Consider the following 17118-nt stretch of genomic DNA (forward strand, 5'->3'; position numbering starts at 1 on the left):
CAGTTCGGATCAGTGTTGTCACACATGCGGGCGACGCCACCACACGATCCTCCACTTGACACCTACCACCTCGCCCCTTTCAGCTTCCCACACGGAAGAGATCCCCCCTCGACCATCTCTCGGGGCACTTCAGTCAGGGGTAGATATCGCGAGACTTCTAGACCATCTGGTTCTGCATCGTCTCGAGCGTCTCGTCACTCTTGCTCCACCTCCGGAAGCGGTACCGATGGACTATCATCTCGTCGTCATCTGACCCCAATGAGCATACATCCGTCATCCCCCTTTCATCTGCTCTCCTCTAGTCATCTGTACTCATCTCCACGATCTTCCTTGCGCCGAACCAATGATTCCCACCACCTCATGCCTACTGCTTGGATACGTCTTAATAGCAGGCAGAACGTCGTGTTCGGTCGTGCTCGTTTGGATTCAGGTTGTCAACACACCCTCATCACCCGAGATTGGGTCTCTAAGCTTCGTCTGCTCATCCATCCTGAAACTATTCAACTTCGCACCTTGAGTAATGCGGATCGGTTTCGTATCCAGGGATATGCATACGTCACACTCTGTCACCAAGGCGATCCTCCCAATCGTGTCATCAAGGCCTACGTTATTGACAACCACATAGATCCCCTTCCTGTCCAAAAGTTCAATGGACGGTAGCCTGAGTTTCATCACCTCAGCCTAGCTGATTCACTTTTTTATCTCCCTCGCCCCATAGAGATGTTGATTGGCTCGGATGTGCTCCCTCATCTTTTTCTTCCTGGCACGATGCTTCCGTCATCTGAGCTTCCAGGTGCATTGTCCACCACCTTAGGGTAATGTCAGACGCGGCGGTTTTGTCCGAGACGGCTCCCGCTAGCGTTCGTCTGGTCGATGTCACACGCGTCCATTTAATCGCGTCGGTTTATATCCAAAATACGAGGCGGTGTGAGGTCGTGAATGGAACGATAAAACTGCCGCGTCTGACATCTTCCATATGCATACCACTGATGACTGTACGAAAGGCTCATAAAAACCGAGACGGGTAGTGGTCCCGACGACCCTTCGAGTCGGTTTCAAAAACGCCTGGCGATTCATACCGCTACGTCTGACATGGTCCATTTGAAACCCATTGACGACTCTCCGATACGGTTCTACCCTCGAGAAACGTCTCGGACAAAACCGCCGCGTCTGATATTACCCTTAGGTTGGGTACTCTATGGGCCATATGCTTGCCATCGTAAACCGACCTTCTCGCGTCTTCTTCTCACCTGACACTGTCAGTCATGTTCGGCGTCCGCGGCGCACTCTTCAGACTTCACGTCTGAACACCACCCCATCATCCTCTAAAAGGTCACCATCTGCTGTGTCTTCTCCGTCGTCTTATCATGCCGATGCCTTACCCTCAGTGATTGCTTGCAATTCTTCTTCTGATACCTCCCCATCGTCTTCTGCAGGGTTGTCATCCGCCATGTCTCTTCCATCACCTTCTCCGCCTGATGCTTCCCGCTCAGTGTCCGCCTGCCCCTCTTCTCGTGACAGGCTTGACTCCTCTGACGTGTCTTCCCAAATCCTACCTTTTGATATGGTGGGCCCCTCTGCCGTCCCTGATCTTTACACCATTCCACTGAGCTCTTCGCAGCAGTCGGATCAGGAACTTGTCAACCTCGTCCGGCGATTTTGGGAACTCGATAAGGTGCCTGACGTGCTCCCCTTGACACCCGCTGAGAAAGAGTGTGAGGTGCTGTATCGCGCTGATGTCAGCCGTGGTCCCACCGGTCGATACACTGTTGGTCTGCCCTTGTCATCTCGCCAGCTGGAGCCTTACTATATTCCTCATCATCCTGTACATCGTCCGGATGATCCTCCGACCAAGATTAGAGTGGTCTTCAACGCCTCTTGCGCATCTTGTCCCTCAACGATCTTCTACTTACCGGCCCGAAGTTGCAAGCGGACATTTCCATTCTTCTTCTTCGCTTTCTTCTGCATCGATTTGTCTTTCAATTTACTGCTTTTACATCCTGAAATTTCTAGAAGAGAATAAACTTGTAGCAGGTCTTTTCATAGATCTATCAAAAGCATTTGATTGCGTAAATAGGGAGTTCTTGTTACGTAAACTTGAACAGTAGGGTATTGTTGGCTCTACTCTTGCCTGGCTTGCTTCGTATATGTCAGAGCGGTGGCAGCGGGTCAAGATAACAAAAAACAATTTAACGCACTTTTCTGCGTGGTTGTCGGACGAATTTGGTGTCCCTCAGGGTGGTATTCTGGAGGTCCTACTGTTTCTGATAATTATTGATAATTATTAATGATTTAGAAGAGGTAACAAATGCAATAGAAGATTCAGAACTTACAAATTATGTTGATGATACCAATGCTTTGATAGCTGTTAAACCATATAGTTTGGGAGATTATTTGATGTGATGGTATTTATGTATATAAGACACTATTTCATTTTGTTATTTTTTGTATCATGATATTTAATTAATCTGAAATAAAGAATCTATCTATCTATCTATCTATCTTCTTCATCTGGAATGTGACCAACCTCTTTCGAATGAAGCCCAGCCTTCGTGGTTGCGGTTTCAATCCCAGCTTCCCACCTTGGCAGAACTTCATATCCCACGATTCATCCCTGCCGTGTCGTCTTCAGCTCATCAGCTGATTGGCTTCTGTGACGCATCTGAGTCGGGCTACGCTGCAGTCGTCTGTCTTCGCAATTCTACATCATCTGATCAATACCACGTGTCTCTTCTAGCGGCCAAATCTAAAATCGCTCCCTGCAAAGCTGTGACCCTGCCTCGTCTTGAACTGTGCGGTGCCCATCTGCTCGCAAAACTCATGCATCATCTGTCCACCCGCGTTCTGCCGAATCTCACCAGTCACCACTGAGTGTATTGCCTCTTTTGACTCTTCCGTTGCTTTGTCGTGGATCCGCGGTGAAAGTCACATATGGAAGACATTTGTTGGCAATCGAGTCGCTGAGATCCAGGATTTGATTCCTTCAGATTGCTGGAGGCATGTGATGTCTGAGGACAATCCAGCGGATTGTGCTTCTCTAGGATTGATGCCCGCGGATATTCATCATCACCATTTATGGTGGTGGCTCGACTCATCTTCGTGGCCTCTTTCCTCTGTTGATTCCTCTCAAACTGAACAAGTAGAGGTCGAGGCCAAGCCGACCTCCACTTTCATGTTAGCAGCCATCTCAGATGAACCCGCCTTAGTTGAACGTTTCTCCTCGTATCTTCGTCTCAAGCGTGTGACGGCCTTTTGTCGACGTTTCATTCTGAATGCTCGTAATCCATCTTTACCTCGCTCAGGTTTCCTGTCCTCTATTGAGCTCCAGGAAGCCGAGATCTGTTTGATCCGTCTAGTCCAATCTGTTCATTTTGCCGAGGAGCTATCTGGGCTTCAGAAACCGTCTTCCCGTCATCGGCTTATTATGAAGCTCCACCTGTTTTGTGATGAGCATGGACTCCTGCGTGTTGGAGGTCGCCTTTCATCCTCTCTATTACCATATCGACACAAACATTCGGTTCTTCTTCAAAAAAATGATCATCTCACTCGTCTGATCATCGATGATGCCCATTTTCGTCTTCTGCACGCCGGTGCTCTCGCTACTCACTCGTTCATTCGCCGACGTTATTGGATTTTGGACGGTCATAATGTGGTGCGCAATCATCTGCGCAAGTTGAATAGATGCTTTTCCTGCAAACCCCGTCCTCTAATTCAACCAATGGGCAATCTTCCACCTGAACGACTATCCTCTGCTGTGGATTTTCTCACCACTGGCGTTGACTTCGCAGGCCCATTTTATGTAACGAGTGCACGACTGCGTGGAGCCATTAGCACCAAGGCATATCTAGTTGTCTTCATCTGTTTCACTACCAAAGCGGTTCACCTAGAATTGGCATCTTAGCTGTCCACCCCAGCTTTCATTCCAGCTTATCGTCGCTTCGTTGCACGCCGAGGTCATCCTTCCGTTATCTTTTCCGATAACGGAACCAACTTCGTGGGTGCACATAACTATCTTCGTGACCTTGGCCGCTTATTGTCTATTCCGCAACATCAGCAAAGTCTTTGTGATGATGCAGCCTCGTCTTCCGGAACTGACTGGATTCATACCACCTTCCAGTCCTCACTTTGGCGGCCTTTGGGAAGGCGCTGTCAAATCTGATAAGCACCATCTCACTCGCGTTATCGGAGAGCAAAAACTCACTTACGAGGAGTTCCTCACCGTCTGCACTCAGGTTGAGGCAATCCTCAACTCTCGTCCTCTGTATCTCCCATCGTCTGACCCTTCTGATTTTGAGGCCCTCACACTAGGGCAGTTTCTGGTGTTCCGCTTCCTCACCGCTCCTCCTGATGAAGATGTCAGTTCCGTGTCTGTAAACCGTCTGTCTCGTTGGCAACTAGTCCAACGATTTCAGCAGGACTTCTGGAAGCGGTGGCGTCAGGAGTACTTGCATACCTTGCAACAACGTAACAAGTGGTTGCATCCATCTACTCCCATCCTTCCAGGTACCGTTGTCTTCATTCGAAATGACAATCTTCCTCCTCTGAAGTGGTCTATAGGCCGCATATCGTCTGTTTTTCCACGGGCTGATACCACCACTCGAGTAGCTGATGTTGCTACTGCTTCTGGGACAATTCGTCGTTAAATTGTGTCCTCTTCCAACTCAGTAGATTGCTGCTGGCTTCTTTCGTCTGTTCACTCCTTTCGATTCATCTTACTGAAGGAGACTTCAGGGCGAGCGGCATGTTCGATCGTGAGTTGGGTTGCCTGACTCCAGTTTGTCAGGCGCCGACGAAAGAAAAACTTTGTCGTCTGTCAGTCACGGCAATTATTATTCGTATCATCGCCGGACGCGCCGAAATCGATCTAGCACAAAACCTCAATAATCTTCTTATAAATCGCCGAAATCATCGCACCATCTATCATCTCTATATTGAGTGAATCAAGGTAATATTGAGCAACTTTAAGTGAAGTGCCGTGGGTCATTCATCTATCGTGCCACGGAGCTAAGTGAAGAAGGAGGGTTGGTTCCGTGTTTCCCTTCCCTTAGGAACCCCCTTTCTGATACCAGACCAGTGGAGATTCATCTGAGTTTCGACTTCACCCCGTTAGGGTAGGTAAGAGCATTTTCACTTGCTCAGTTGCTCAATATATGTAAGTCATCTGAAGTTGATCGCAAACTCATTTGCTATCAATTAACTGGTCTATATCAAATGTCGGTTCTTTGAAGAAAAAGTCATTAAATCCAAATCGATTTACAGATTTAAATATGTAGTATAGATTTGTGTCTAAGGAGCAATCTGAAATCCCTTGTTTTCAGTTGTAATTTTTTTTTTGTTATCCGTTGAGGGATATTACACTAGCCGGGCACTTTTATTTGTCTATAGCTCAATAGTTCAAAAAAAAACTGAATGGAGAGCTTTCGATTGGAATCAATATCGGAAAGATCCGTTGAGGTGCCCTACTAGTGTGATACTTTGAATTACCTATATTCCGGTAACGGTAACTGGTAGAGAAACATGAATTGCACATTTGAAAAGAACGAAACCCAGATTCATTCATTCATTCATTGCTGAACCCCGTTACCGGGAATAAATCTACAAAAAGAAGAAAAAAAATTGCCAACAGACTTGTAATTTCTTAGGGCTAGTTGCGACTGTGTGCCCTCCTGTGACTAAAGAGACCCAACCGTGACTTGCAGATCCTTCCACACTCAGGGCATGGACAGCCACCAACCAGATCTGGCCGCCGCTGAATCCTTCTCGAGTCTTCATTATAACTGTGTGCCAAAGACCACCACTGTGACCTGTCCAACGCTAGTTGTTCCCAGTTATGATTGGCAGTAACTGATTTTAGGGATTGATGCAGTATATCGTTAAACCGCTTATACTGGCCTCCTGGTTTTCGGGCTCCCTCTGTGAATTCGCCATACAGGGCTATTTTGGGGAGTCTTGTGTCTTGCATCCTCAGAATGTGGCCGCTCCATCTGAGTCGGGCCCTCATTACTTGAGTCTCAATTGTTGTACAACTCGCGCGTTGCAAGACTTCTGCATTCGAAACTTTGTGGAACCATCTGATGTGCATTATTTGTCTTAGATGACGTTGTTGCGTTTGTTCAAGCTGTTTAATATGTCGCCTGTAGAGCGTCCAGCTTTCGCTTCCGTAAAGAAGCGTTGGGAGGACGACTGCTTTGTAAAGAGCTGTCCTGGTCTTCAGATTGAGGTCGTGATTTTGAAACACTCTAACCTTTAGCTTCCAGAATGCCCGAGATGTCGAATTGATACGGTTGTGTATTTCCGTGTCTATGCTAGCCCTAGTATTTATGAAGCTTCCCAAGTATTTGAACTGCTCGACCTGTTCTAGAGTTTCATTCTCCAGGCCTCCAGGTTGATATGTGTTCGAAGGCTTTCTGGCGGACTTACCAGGATTTTGGTTTTGTCGATATTGAGTCTAAGGCCTAAAGCTTCGTATATATATTTATAGGTGTCCAGCATTATCTGTAGATCCTCTGGGCTGCTAGCTATAAGTGTGCAGTCGTCTGCATATAAGTTCTGTGATAAACTTGGAACGGGTTTTTGCTCTGAGGCGCTTCAGGTTAAATAGGCCTCCATCAAATCTGAATCTTATTCCAACACCTCTGACAGGCATACTCATAACAGCAATTATCGAGACAGCTATGGCGAAAATATTGAACAGTAAATGCGCTAACACGCAGCCTTGTTTTATTCCAGAGTTGGTTAAGAAATGATCGGTTGTAGAGCCATTATGCTGTATTCTAGCGGTGTTGTTGGTATGAAGGCTTTCACACACTGCTGAGAATTTTCCGGGTGCTCCAAGGCGTCCCATGATTTTCCACAGCGCTGTCCGATTCACCGAGTCGAAGGTCTTACTTAAATCGATGTTGGCTGTATAGATCCTTGATTGTTGTTCACGAGCCTTCTCTTGCAGCTGTCGCAGTGTGAAAATTAGGTCCACCGTACCGTACCTCGATTTGGTCGAAAGCCGCACTGGGATTCAGGTAAAAGTTTGTCTAAGAGTGGAATCGGACAATTAGCCATAATCTTCGAGAGAATTTTGCCGGCCACGCTGAGCAACGATATGCCCCTGTAATTGTTGCAATTTGAGGTATCGCCTTTGTTCTTATAGAGGTTGATAACTAAGGCATCTCTGAAGTCTTGTGGCACATCTCCTTGTTCCCTTGTTAGAATAGCTCCATGAGCATTTCCTATAGGAAAGCTAGCTTTTCTGCTTGGACCGTAAAACGTTTTAATAGCTTCGAAAAAACGCCTGTAGTCATGGTTATCGGCGTAAGCTTGTATTTCCCTAGCTTTTTCTTTCCACCAGCTATCCTAGATTTTTCTTATTTCTTGACGGATCTCGCGTTTTATGTTTATAAAACTTTTTTGGGCTGCAATATCGCTAGGCTTGTTAATTGGAGTTTTCATTGCTTTGTGTTTTGCGTCCAAAAGGGGTGCGATATTGAGTTTCGCCGTCGGCAAACCAGTCTGGGGATTTTCGGGAGCGTTCTGTGCTTAGTATTTCTTTCGCTGTATTTGTAAGAGATGACTTGAAGCGGAGCTAATGAGTCTCAATGTCGTCGTTTTAATCCGGTGGTGGTAGGCTATCTTTGACGGCAGCTATGAATCTTTCCTTTGTAGAAAGGTTTTGCAGTTTGGAGATTTGAAGGCGCTCTCTTAGATACTTTGGCTTGCGTTGGTATTTTCGGCGCATTGAGATTTTCATTCTCGAGATTACCAGCCTATGATCAGTCCAGCACTCCAGATCTGCTCTAGGTTTAGCACCTCTTGTGATCTTTTCTTCTCACGATCACATAGTCGAGGGTATGCCAATGCCCTGAGCGCGGTTGGCGCCAGGTACCCCTTGAATTGGGTCTCGTAATAAAATAAGTGTTCGTTATACACAGATTGTGTTCTGCACAAAGAGTCATCAGACGTTCTCCATTCGAATTAATGCTGTCTGTGCCGTGTTTTCCTATTATTCCCGGCCATAGTTCTGAGTCTTGACATCTGCCCACTCTGGCGTTGAAGTCTCCAAGGAGAATAATTCGTTCCCGTTCTGGGATTTTACTTTATAGCAACGAGTGTTTCGTAGAAAGTGTCCTTTAAGTTGTCAGAGGAGTTCAAAGTGGGTGCGTATACTGCAATGATGTTCACAAACGTGTTATTCGCTGCAGGAAAGCGTAGGGTCATTAACGTCCGAAGATACCAACTGGATTTTCGGTAAGTTTGGCGACCAGGTCATTTCTAATGGCAAAGCCTACGCCATGTTGTCTGATTTCGCCGTCCGGAAAGCCTTTCCAGAATAAAGTATACGCTTGTTCTACCAAGCTACCTTCGTCCGAAAAGCGTGTCTCGCAAGGCAACTATTGCAATGGATATTCGTTGCAGTTCCTTATCGATTAGGACAGTACGCCTCTCTGGTCGGTTGGCCTTGGGGTTGTCTAGCAAGGTTCTGACGTTCCATGCTGCAAAAGCTATGTACTTTCGAATGATACCAATATTGTAAAGATCCGTTGAGGTGCCCTGCCGGTGAAATATTACACCAGCGGAGCACCTTGAATTGTCTATAATTCATTGTATATAGGTGAGCAACACGGAGCAAAATGAGAGCAAAACGAGGGCATAAAAATCGTAAAAATTCTTTGAGGTGTCCTGCTAGTGTAATGCCTAAAAAAAAGGCTAAAACGCCTCGTAAGCTGTGATCTCCTAGCCCGTAGTGGATTTCTGTATAGAATTTCGCTCGGAACCCGCGTGTCTAGGATCGATCGCGTAAATTCTAAATGTCATTTATTGAACGTGCGATTCCATCGATTACGTAGCGCTTGGCAATAGTGCCGGGCTAAATAAACCTTCACTTTCTCCGCTCCCAATAAGATAAATCTTGCAGATTTGAATCTGGTGAACGAGATAGTAACCGATCGCTAAAGTATACCTCATCAAGATACTTTCTAACTGCCACTCGAGCAAGTTTTGCGTGCTCAGGTAACCATATTTTTCCAATGTGGACTCATCTGTCCATAAATTTTTCTCTGCGAATCACGGATTTTCCTGACGACAAAAGCTATACTGGGTTGATGGTCCCGGGACAGCAAACATTTGTACTCGCGTCTAATTTAAAAGCGTCATTCTCAGTCTCGCTCCCACATCGTAAAATACTTCTTCCTGTTCAACTCAAACTACAATATGTCCCCAAGAAGGCCTTTGGCACACAAGAATTATTTTCAAATTACTAAGAAAAATGTCTTGGAAACCAAGTGGTGCCCACAAGAATGTAACAAAAAAATATTGTCAAACTCGACGTACCATCTGATCGCTGTCGCAAATGTTCCCAGGCACCTGAAACATTACAACATATGACTTCATCCTGCCCTATACTAGCTCCAAGAGATTACCTGGAGAGGCATAACTCCATGGCGAAGATCTACCACCAACAGGTTGCGTTGAAGTTGGGTTTACTACAGGAAGAACTACCAACTCACATTTATGTCCCAAAACCTCTCGTACAAAATGTACGCTACGGACTCTATTGGGACTCCACTCAAGTGACGGATCGAGCGGTGATGCATAACAGACTTGATATCTCCGACACTGAACAAAAAACATGTATACTCATAGAGTTCACGATCCCGGCAGACGACAACATCACGAAAGCTTACACGGAGAAGATTACCAAATACCAAATTTTTTTTGTGATAAATTCATATTACCATCTGTAATGTTTCGACAGCTCAATTTGAAAATTTTGGCCTCAAAGCCCAACCAGTTTTTATTTTTTGATTGTGTTGGAGGCTCCTACTAGATATTTGGACGGATGCACTGAAAAAACGGTTGGATATTTTTCGATTCTGTTTCCATATTCGTGTTAGGTATAAAAGGAAGTACAATCGGGAAATGTTTCAACAATTTCGGGTGAAATTTTTTATTCGCTGTAGACATGTAAATAAAAAGTTGTGTTCGATTCATGAAAAATTTTTTCACATAAATTGTCCCAAAATTGTGTTCATTCAAAAAATGAAATTCAATTTGGCAACCGAAAAAAAAATCACGAACATTAAAAGTTTTCCGCCATTTTGAAATTTTTTTTTCAGAGTTCATCTCTTCTGAATTGACCACTCAAAAATACTCCGATGTGACCAGAAACCGTTACTTTGAGGTTTAATACTAACTGACCACACTCATTAGAATATTGCTCAAATACGACGTTTAACACCCTGTATCTCGCATATGCGTCGAAAACGGGGTATATGTCATAAGACAAAAATGATTCTCCCGGTATCACCTACCGACCATATATGTTTGTCCAGTTTATGATGAAACACCCTGTATATAAGGAAAAGGAGAATGATATTACCGTGTAGAACCAAACAGGAAAAAAATTATAGGTGCTCAGCTGTTGGGGACCTTGGTGTGAAACAAAATAAATGTTTGATGATCACTTGTCTATATATATATTTATTATCAATATCATTTTTAACAGAAATCGTCCAAAATTGAATAAATAACCCTTTATGGTGGAAGCTATGTCAGAATTTGATATCGTTGATTTTTTAAAGCAGAAAGTACGCATGCCGGGTATGCCTTATGTATATGTTACGGTTAAGGATAGTTGTGAGTTGTGACCATAAACTTAAGATTAGACGGCTAAACTTAGGTTTACATTCGAGGACCGGCTAAGTTCAATAAAATGTTCATCTGCGTCAGGGAATTTCATCTTTAGCCGGCTAATGTGCACATTATCCTAAACGGAACGTCTAAAAATGTATTGAATGGACACGGGGAGGGGTGATGTCTTATGAATGATCATATGGGAGAAGACGAAAGCACACGGCCACGTTTTTGTTTCAATTTTTAGAATTGAAATATGCAAAATAGCATTGAATGCTACTGTATTGAGGTTTTGTTACATAACGCCCATGGGTTTCCAATTTAACTTTTAATGAGTTATTTCCATCTGTTTAGGAGATTGATGCTCTTCAAATGGAGCCTACGTTTTTTTAAATCAATTCACATACAGAAGTTAGATATACAGTTCTCCACAGGACAATAGGAACGTGAATAGTCAATTGTCCTGTGAAAAACCAGAATATGACCTCACAAGGAAATAAATTATAAGATATTAGACATACAGAATTTTGTTCTGTGAACAAAAGTATATTTTCCCCACCATTCATTAATTGGGTTATTTTCTCCTTTTGTTCGTTCAATTCTCTCGTAAATTATGAATAATAACATGATGAAAGATAACCATCAACAGTTTAAAACATTCAAAGTAGCATATTCGATTGAATTTTGTCATCAGACCTTTAGATTTTTAGATTCGCTAATAAGATTACGTTGAGACACATTAGAAACAAATATATGTTCATTCTCAATTTCTCATCTGCTTAACAGAATGCTTTTCCGCTATTAAAAATATGTGAAATTCATAAAAAATACGTTGAATTAATAGTTTGATTATATTACCATTTCTTCACATTTTTTCAATTGCCGAAAATTTGCGCCCCTCAAGCCTTGGCGATACTTTTCTTCTTTTCTATTAGCTTCTACATTTTTAGCCGTGGGATGTGTAGGAAGTGTAGCCTAACTAACATTAGCAACTAGCCGTAGCTAAACCTAAGTTTAGCCGGATAATCTTGAGTTTATGTTCACACCTATCTTTAGCCGCAACATATACATATATAACTGGTAGAATGCAATTTTGCTCGGCCTTGTTCGTGGAATGCGTCAACGAATTATTTTGTTAATAATCCACAAAAAATGCATTCAATAATTTTGCTAATATTTCTAATTGCAGGGCGACAGAGTTATGGCAACAAAGGCATTCCAGTAATATTTCAGGAAGAACTAGATGAGAAACCGGAAGCAGGCACAAAAGCACCAATAATATTGAAAGATGAGAAACCCCCACTAGCACCCCCTGAATATAGCAAAAGCAGCTCATTGAAGTTCACTGATGATTCTGAGCCTTACCATCCACCCCCTCCTTTCACTAAAACCCAAGATAATGGTAAAAACTCTAGGCCGAAACCTGCACCAACGTACAGGAAGCCTCCACCATATGTGCCTCCTTAACAATTACAGTTCACGTTTTTCCAGCAGTAATTCACCCTGAAGTTTTCAGAAATCAAATAAAATTAGAACAGATGAAATTATGAAAAATGAAGTATGCATGTGCAGTAAGCTCTCCGATTGCGTATAGAACTTAGATTATTTAACATAATTTTCTGTCGCCTCTGAAATTAATGAATTTCATATTTTCATTCAATTTCCCAAACGAAATAGATCTTTCCACTTCAGTTAAACCTATAGTTACTCACAAGGTGAGGTTTTTTTCATTTGATTCGATATATTCCCGTATCCAAATCGCTATATTCACATCGTTGTTTTCTTGATTCGATTAGTTTTGAGACTGATTTTTTAATAGGATCTGAAAATTTCCGATGAATTCACCGTTTTATATTTGAGTTATTGAATAGACGTGAGCTAATTAATTTTTTATTCAAACAATAGAATTTATTTCCAAAAGTGTAGCTACAATTTCTTGTGAAAATAGGACAAACACTTATCAGTATTTTTTCAACAATATCCTATTGAAATTGGAATTGGAAAAGTATCAATTCAGTTTGGCAAAACTTAACATCAATTACAAATCAAGCTTCGAAAATTGTAGTTCGAAAATTATTGATATTTACAGCCGGTTTCACAGAACTTGAGATGTTATTTGGCGTTGAACTGCTTTCAAAATTATTTTCAAAATATATTCTGTGTGACGTCACTAGTTCAAAAGTAAATGAATAGTTTTGAAATCTTCACATCATCATCTTAGATGAACACTATAAGCGTTGCAAAATTACATTGACTTTATACCATATATGGGGGTATAACGTAACTGTATGCAAAATTACACCCAAAGTGGCGACAACGGATCATAAAACTGTCAACAATCCGCCATGTTTTGTCAAGGACGTAGGCAAAGAATCATAGAAATATGATGTACTTTTTTTTTATAGCAGGGGGAATCTGCGACCGTGAAAACACGGGGCTCTATCTCTCGCCCAGAGGAACCGATTTCTAGGGAACACTGTGGGATTACTCACTCTCCTGAGTTCGCGACCCACTAAGCCTAACCTGCTTTACATTGGTTCCGAGTATTTGCCTATGAACCATTTATCCCTTGATCGGTTAATTTCTTATTGCACATTGTCGTGCTGGGTTTTCATGTTCGTCCATTTCGGATATCTCTTCTCAGTATAGTTTTAATAAGTTTCCGTACTCATTTTAATCTCTCCTCAATTGATCTCGCGGTCTCCTTTTGTAATTTCTCATTCTTCCTCTGTCTTCCTCCGGATCGTAGTCCACTAGTCTCCTGAGTTCTTCGTTTGGATGTTCCTTCGCTGTTTCGAATAACTTTTCAGCTTTCCTCTTCATAAATTCGGTGATGGTTTCCCACTTCAAATCTCGATATATCTGTTTATTCCTGACAAACCAAGGCGCATCTATGGCACATCGTAGTAGCTTGTTTTCTGTTGCCTGAATTCTTTGTATATGGCTCTTTGCCGCGAATCCACAAACACCTGATCCATAGGTCAGTTGCGGTCTAGCAACGGCTTTGATTATTTACAATTTTGTCTCATTTGACATGTGGCTCTTTCTACCTATCAGCGGGTAGAGCATATTCATCGCTGCCTTGGTTTTGTCAACGGCTTGTTTGATATGGCTTCTCCACGTTAGACCTTTGTCTAGGGTGATACCTCAATATTTCGCTTCGTTTTTCCATTCGATTTCTTCTCCATCTACCTCCAGATTTGTTGTAGTTCTCAGTCTCCTCTTTTGCAGTAATATCGCTTGGCTCTTTTGTCCGTTGAGCTTTATTTTCCATTTAATACACCAGTCATTTATTTCATCTAAAGCTTCTTGTAATTTTCCTTTTATGATTTCTGGCTTGCGATGTCGAATTGCGATTACCGTGTCGTCGGCATATAGTGTCAGCATAGTCCTTGGAGATTTTGGTATATCGTGAATATATATGTTATACAGTAACGGCCCAAGTACTGACCCTTGAGGCACCCCTGCTTCCATATATCTGGTTGTGGAGTTTTCTCCTTCCACTTTCACGTAGAATCTTCTGTTCCTCAAATAATTCCTAATCAACTTGCACAGTTTGATTGAGTATCCAGCATATCTCATTTTGTAAATCAATCCTTCATGCTATACTGTGTCGAATGCTCTGGCGACATCTAGTAGTACAAGACCTGTTGCTTGTTTATTTTGGAATCCTTCTGTTATGTGTTCTGTGAGTCTCAGTAATTGCTTTTCTGTTGAGTGATCTCTTCTGAATCCGAATTGCTCTGCTGGAATGAGATTCAGATTTTCAGTTTCTTCTGTAAGCCTCCTAGCGAATACTCTTTCTACTACTTTTCCTAGGGCGGACAATAAACTTATCGGCCTGTAGTTTTGGGGAATTTTTTTATCTTTGCCTGGTTTGTTGAACAATATGACTTCCGCAGTTTTCCACTTTTTCGGATAGTGTTCAGTCCTCCATTATACCGTTTGAAATATTTGTGAGAGCAGCTATACCTTTTCTAGGTAATTTCTTCAACATAACATTCGTTATTTTATCACTTTCTAGAGCTTTTCTATTTTTCAAGCTTCTGATTATCTCTTTTATTTCAAATGGAGAAGTTGGTTTTTCTATTTTGTCGTCTACTGGTGGTTCGTCCATTTCTTCTTCGTTGTTCTCAACTAGTTCTTCCAGATCATCATTATCGTCATCAGGTCTGTAATTAATTCTCGATTCTCTTTCTATCGAGTCCGCCAGTGCTTCTGCTTTATCGATATTCGTATATGCCATTCCTCTTTCTCCGTGGAGAGGTGGTATTTTAGTCTTTTCTCTTCTCAGACTTTTTTGCATTTTCCATGCAGAATGATCGATAGTATTTAGTTCTTGAACTCTGTTGTTCCATCTATTTGTTCTCATATCCTTCAGGGCATTTTTTAAAACTTGGCTGTGTCGGTTTAGATTTCTCTTTTTTATATCTGTTTTGTTGAGCCTGTATGTTTTTCTTAGTCTCCGATTTTCCCTGATGAGATCTTTGATTTCTCTGGGTGTATCACCGTGTGCATGTATCGGTGCTCGTTATTTTCTTTGTGCTCTTTTTGTAGGCATCTAGTATATTCTTTTCTAGTTTATCAACGGCGCTTTCTAGGTCTTCCGGTGTGTTGATTGTTGGTATTTCTTTTACCTCCGATTGTATCAGATGGCTATATTTAGTCCAATCGGTGTATTCTCTTGTTTGCATTAGTTCCCTTTTTGGCGCTTCTCCTATTGTTAATTCGATGGGGTTGTGGTTAGAGGTTCCGTCCCACAAGGTCTCTATCGAGAATTCTCTAGTGATATTTTTCATAATTGCGATATCAATTATATCTGGTAATCCATTTCCGAATGCTAGGTACGTTGGTTCTTCAGGTCCAATAACGATAGCTTCATGTTTTTCAGCGAGATCTTTCAGTTTTCTGCCATTTCTGTTTTCCATCCTGCTGTTCCATTCTGGAGATTTGCAATTGAAATCTCCGATGCAGATTTTCGGGTTTGTTCCATCTAGTAAGTTGTTAATCTCTTCTTCCAATAAGTTATTTGGGGGTCTTTTATATGCCGATGTGACCTCGACTCTTTGTCGATTTATTTCAGCAACAATCGTCACTGTTTCTATTTGTGACTCGTCAGATCTTCCTTTAAAATAGTGTTTCAGATCTCGTCTAACCAGTAGGGCAACACCTCCCCCAGTGTTTGCGATTCTGTCACATCTATATATCTCATAATTCATGATGTTCACTCGCGTATTTGGTTGTATTCTTGTTTACTGTAAGGCTATAATATCAGGTTTTCTCTCTAATATTATTTCTTCTATCTCGGATTTTCGAGTTCTGACACCGTTTATGTTCCAGGAGACCACGAGCGTAGCCAAGGGGGGGTTTTGGGGGTTCAAACCCCCCCCGAAATAATATAGTTACATAATATTAGTTTCAAAAAGTCTCAATTTATATGTCAAAATCAGAAAAATTTCATTTCAAAACCCCCCCGAAACTCAACCCTGGCTACGCCTATGCAGGAGAATATTCTAAGGGAATTTTTCCTAGTTGTATGTTCCATTATTTCAGTTTACTGAACATTCCTTAGAGTTTTTCTCCATCTCTCTTTCAATTTTCAACATGATTTTGTTGAAAATGTTTTCAGTAAAAGTGTCTAAATCGTCGGCGGATTCAGAGACTTTTCTGTTTTCTTTTGTTTTGTTGTTTGTAGGTTTAGCTTGGGGCATTTTCGGTTGCTCCTTCTTCTGTACTGGTTTGGGTACTTCTTTTGTCGTCTACTTTGGAGAGGGTGGGCTTCTTTTTCTCCTGGACTTTTTGAGGAATCGTGCTCTGCCGATTTCTGGCCTGTTTTCCTCTTCCTTGTCACTAATTTGAATTCGCTACATCCTTTGTAGCTTGCTGGATGGCCTTCTTCACCGCACAGAACGCATGTGGCTTTTCTCTCCTCACCTTTTCTGGTAAGTTCGCAATCTTTTGTGCAATGTCCGTACCTGTGGCATCTGAAGCATTGGCTTGGATTTTCTGTCCTTCTTTTTGATTCCACCACAATGCAGAGATTGTAGAGGCGTCTTATTTCGAAAATCTCCTTTCTCTGAGTTTTGACCAGGTATAAGAGTATAAACTTTTTGGTTTTATTGGATGTCATTCTGGACACCTCGGCGTCATGGATTCCTTGGACCTTTAGATCATTTTTGATTATATTTAGGTCAGCATCTTTTGGGAGATGCCTTATGACTGCGTATATCTTTTTCTCTTCCTCCATTTGGTAGGTGAATTACTCCTTACCAATCTGGTCAAAATATTTCGTAATGTTCCTGTAGTCGTCCACAGTCGAGGCTACGATCCTGATTCCGTCTTTCACGACGGTTGCTCTGTTGTAGCTGAATTTCTTCAAGTAGAGAGCTTTTGAGATCTTTTTGCGGTCTCTTCGTCTGAAGATGAACTTTCTTTACGCGCGCGTTTTGTGGGCGGCGCGTTCTGAGTTTTTGCAACTTGTGTTGCAAAATTTTT

The 17118-nt window shown here is 42.2% G+C and overlaps 1 protein-coding gene across 3 annotated transcripts in view; it reads left to right on the forward strand.

Annotated features, from left to right (window-relative positions):
• LOC123307700 overlaps window positions 1-13189 on the forward strand; it is a 322483-nt gene extending 309294 nt beyond the window's left edge. For all 3 annotated transcript variants that reach the window (XM_044890107.1, XM_044890106.1, XM_044890108.1), the window contains one exon: window positions 11813-13189. In XM_044890107.1, the coding sequence (XP_044746042.1) occupies window positions 11813-12090 (278 nt within the window). In that variant the 3' untranslated portion in view covers window positions 12091-13189. The remainder of the gene's footprint in view (window positions 1-11812) is intronic.
• The last annotated feature ends 3929 nt before the right edge of the window (window positions 13190-17118 follow it).

This window comes from Coccinella septempunctata, chromosome 2 (genome assembly GCF_907165205.1).
Source record: "Coccinella septempunctata chromosome 2, icCocSept1.1, whole genome shotgun sequence".
In the NCBI taxonomy this organism is placed as follows: domain Eukaryota; kingdom Metazoa; phylum Arthropoda; class Insecta; order Coleoptera; family Coccinellidae; genus Coccinella; species Coccinella septempunctata.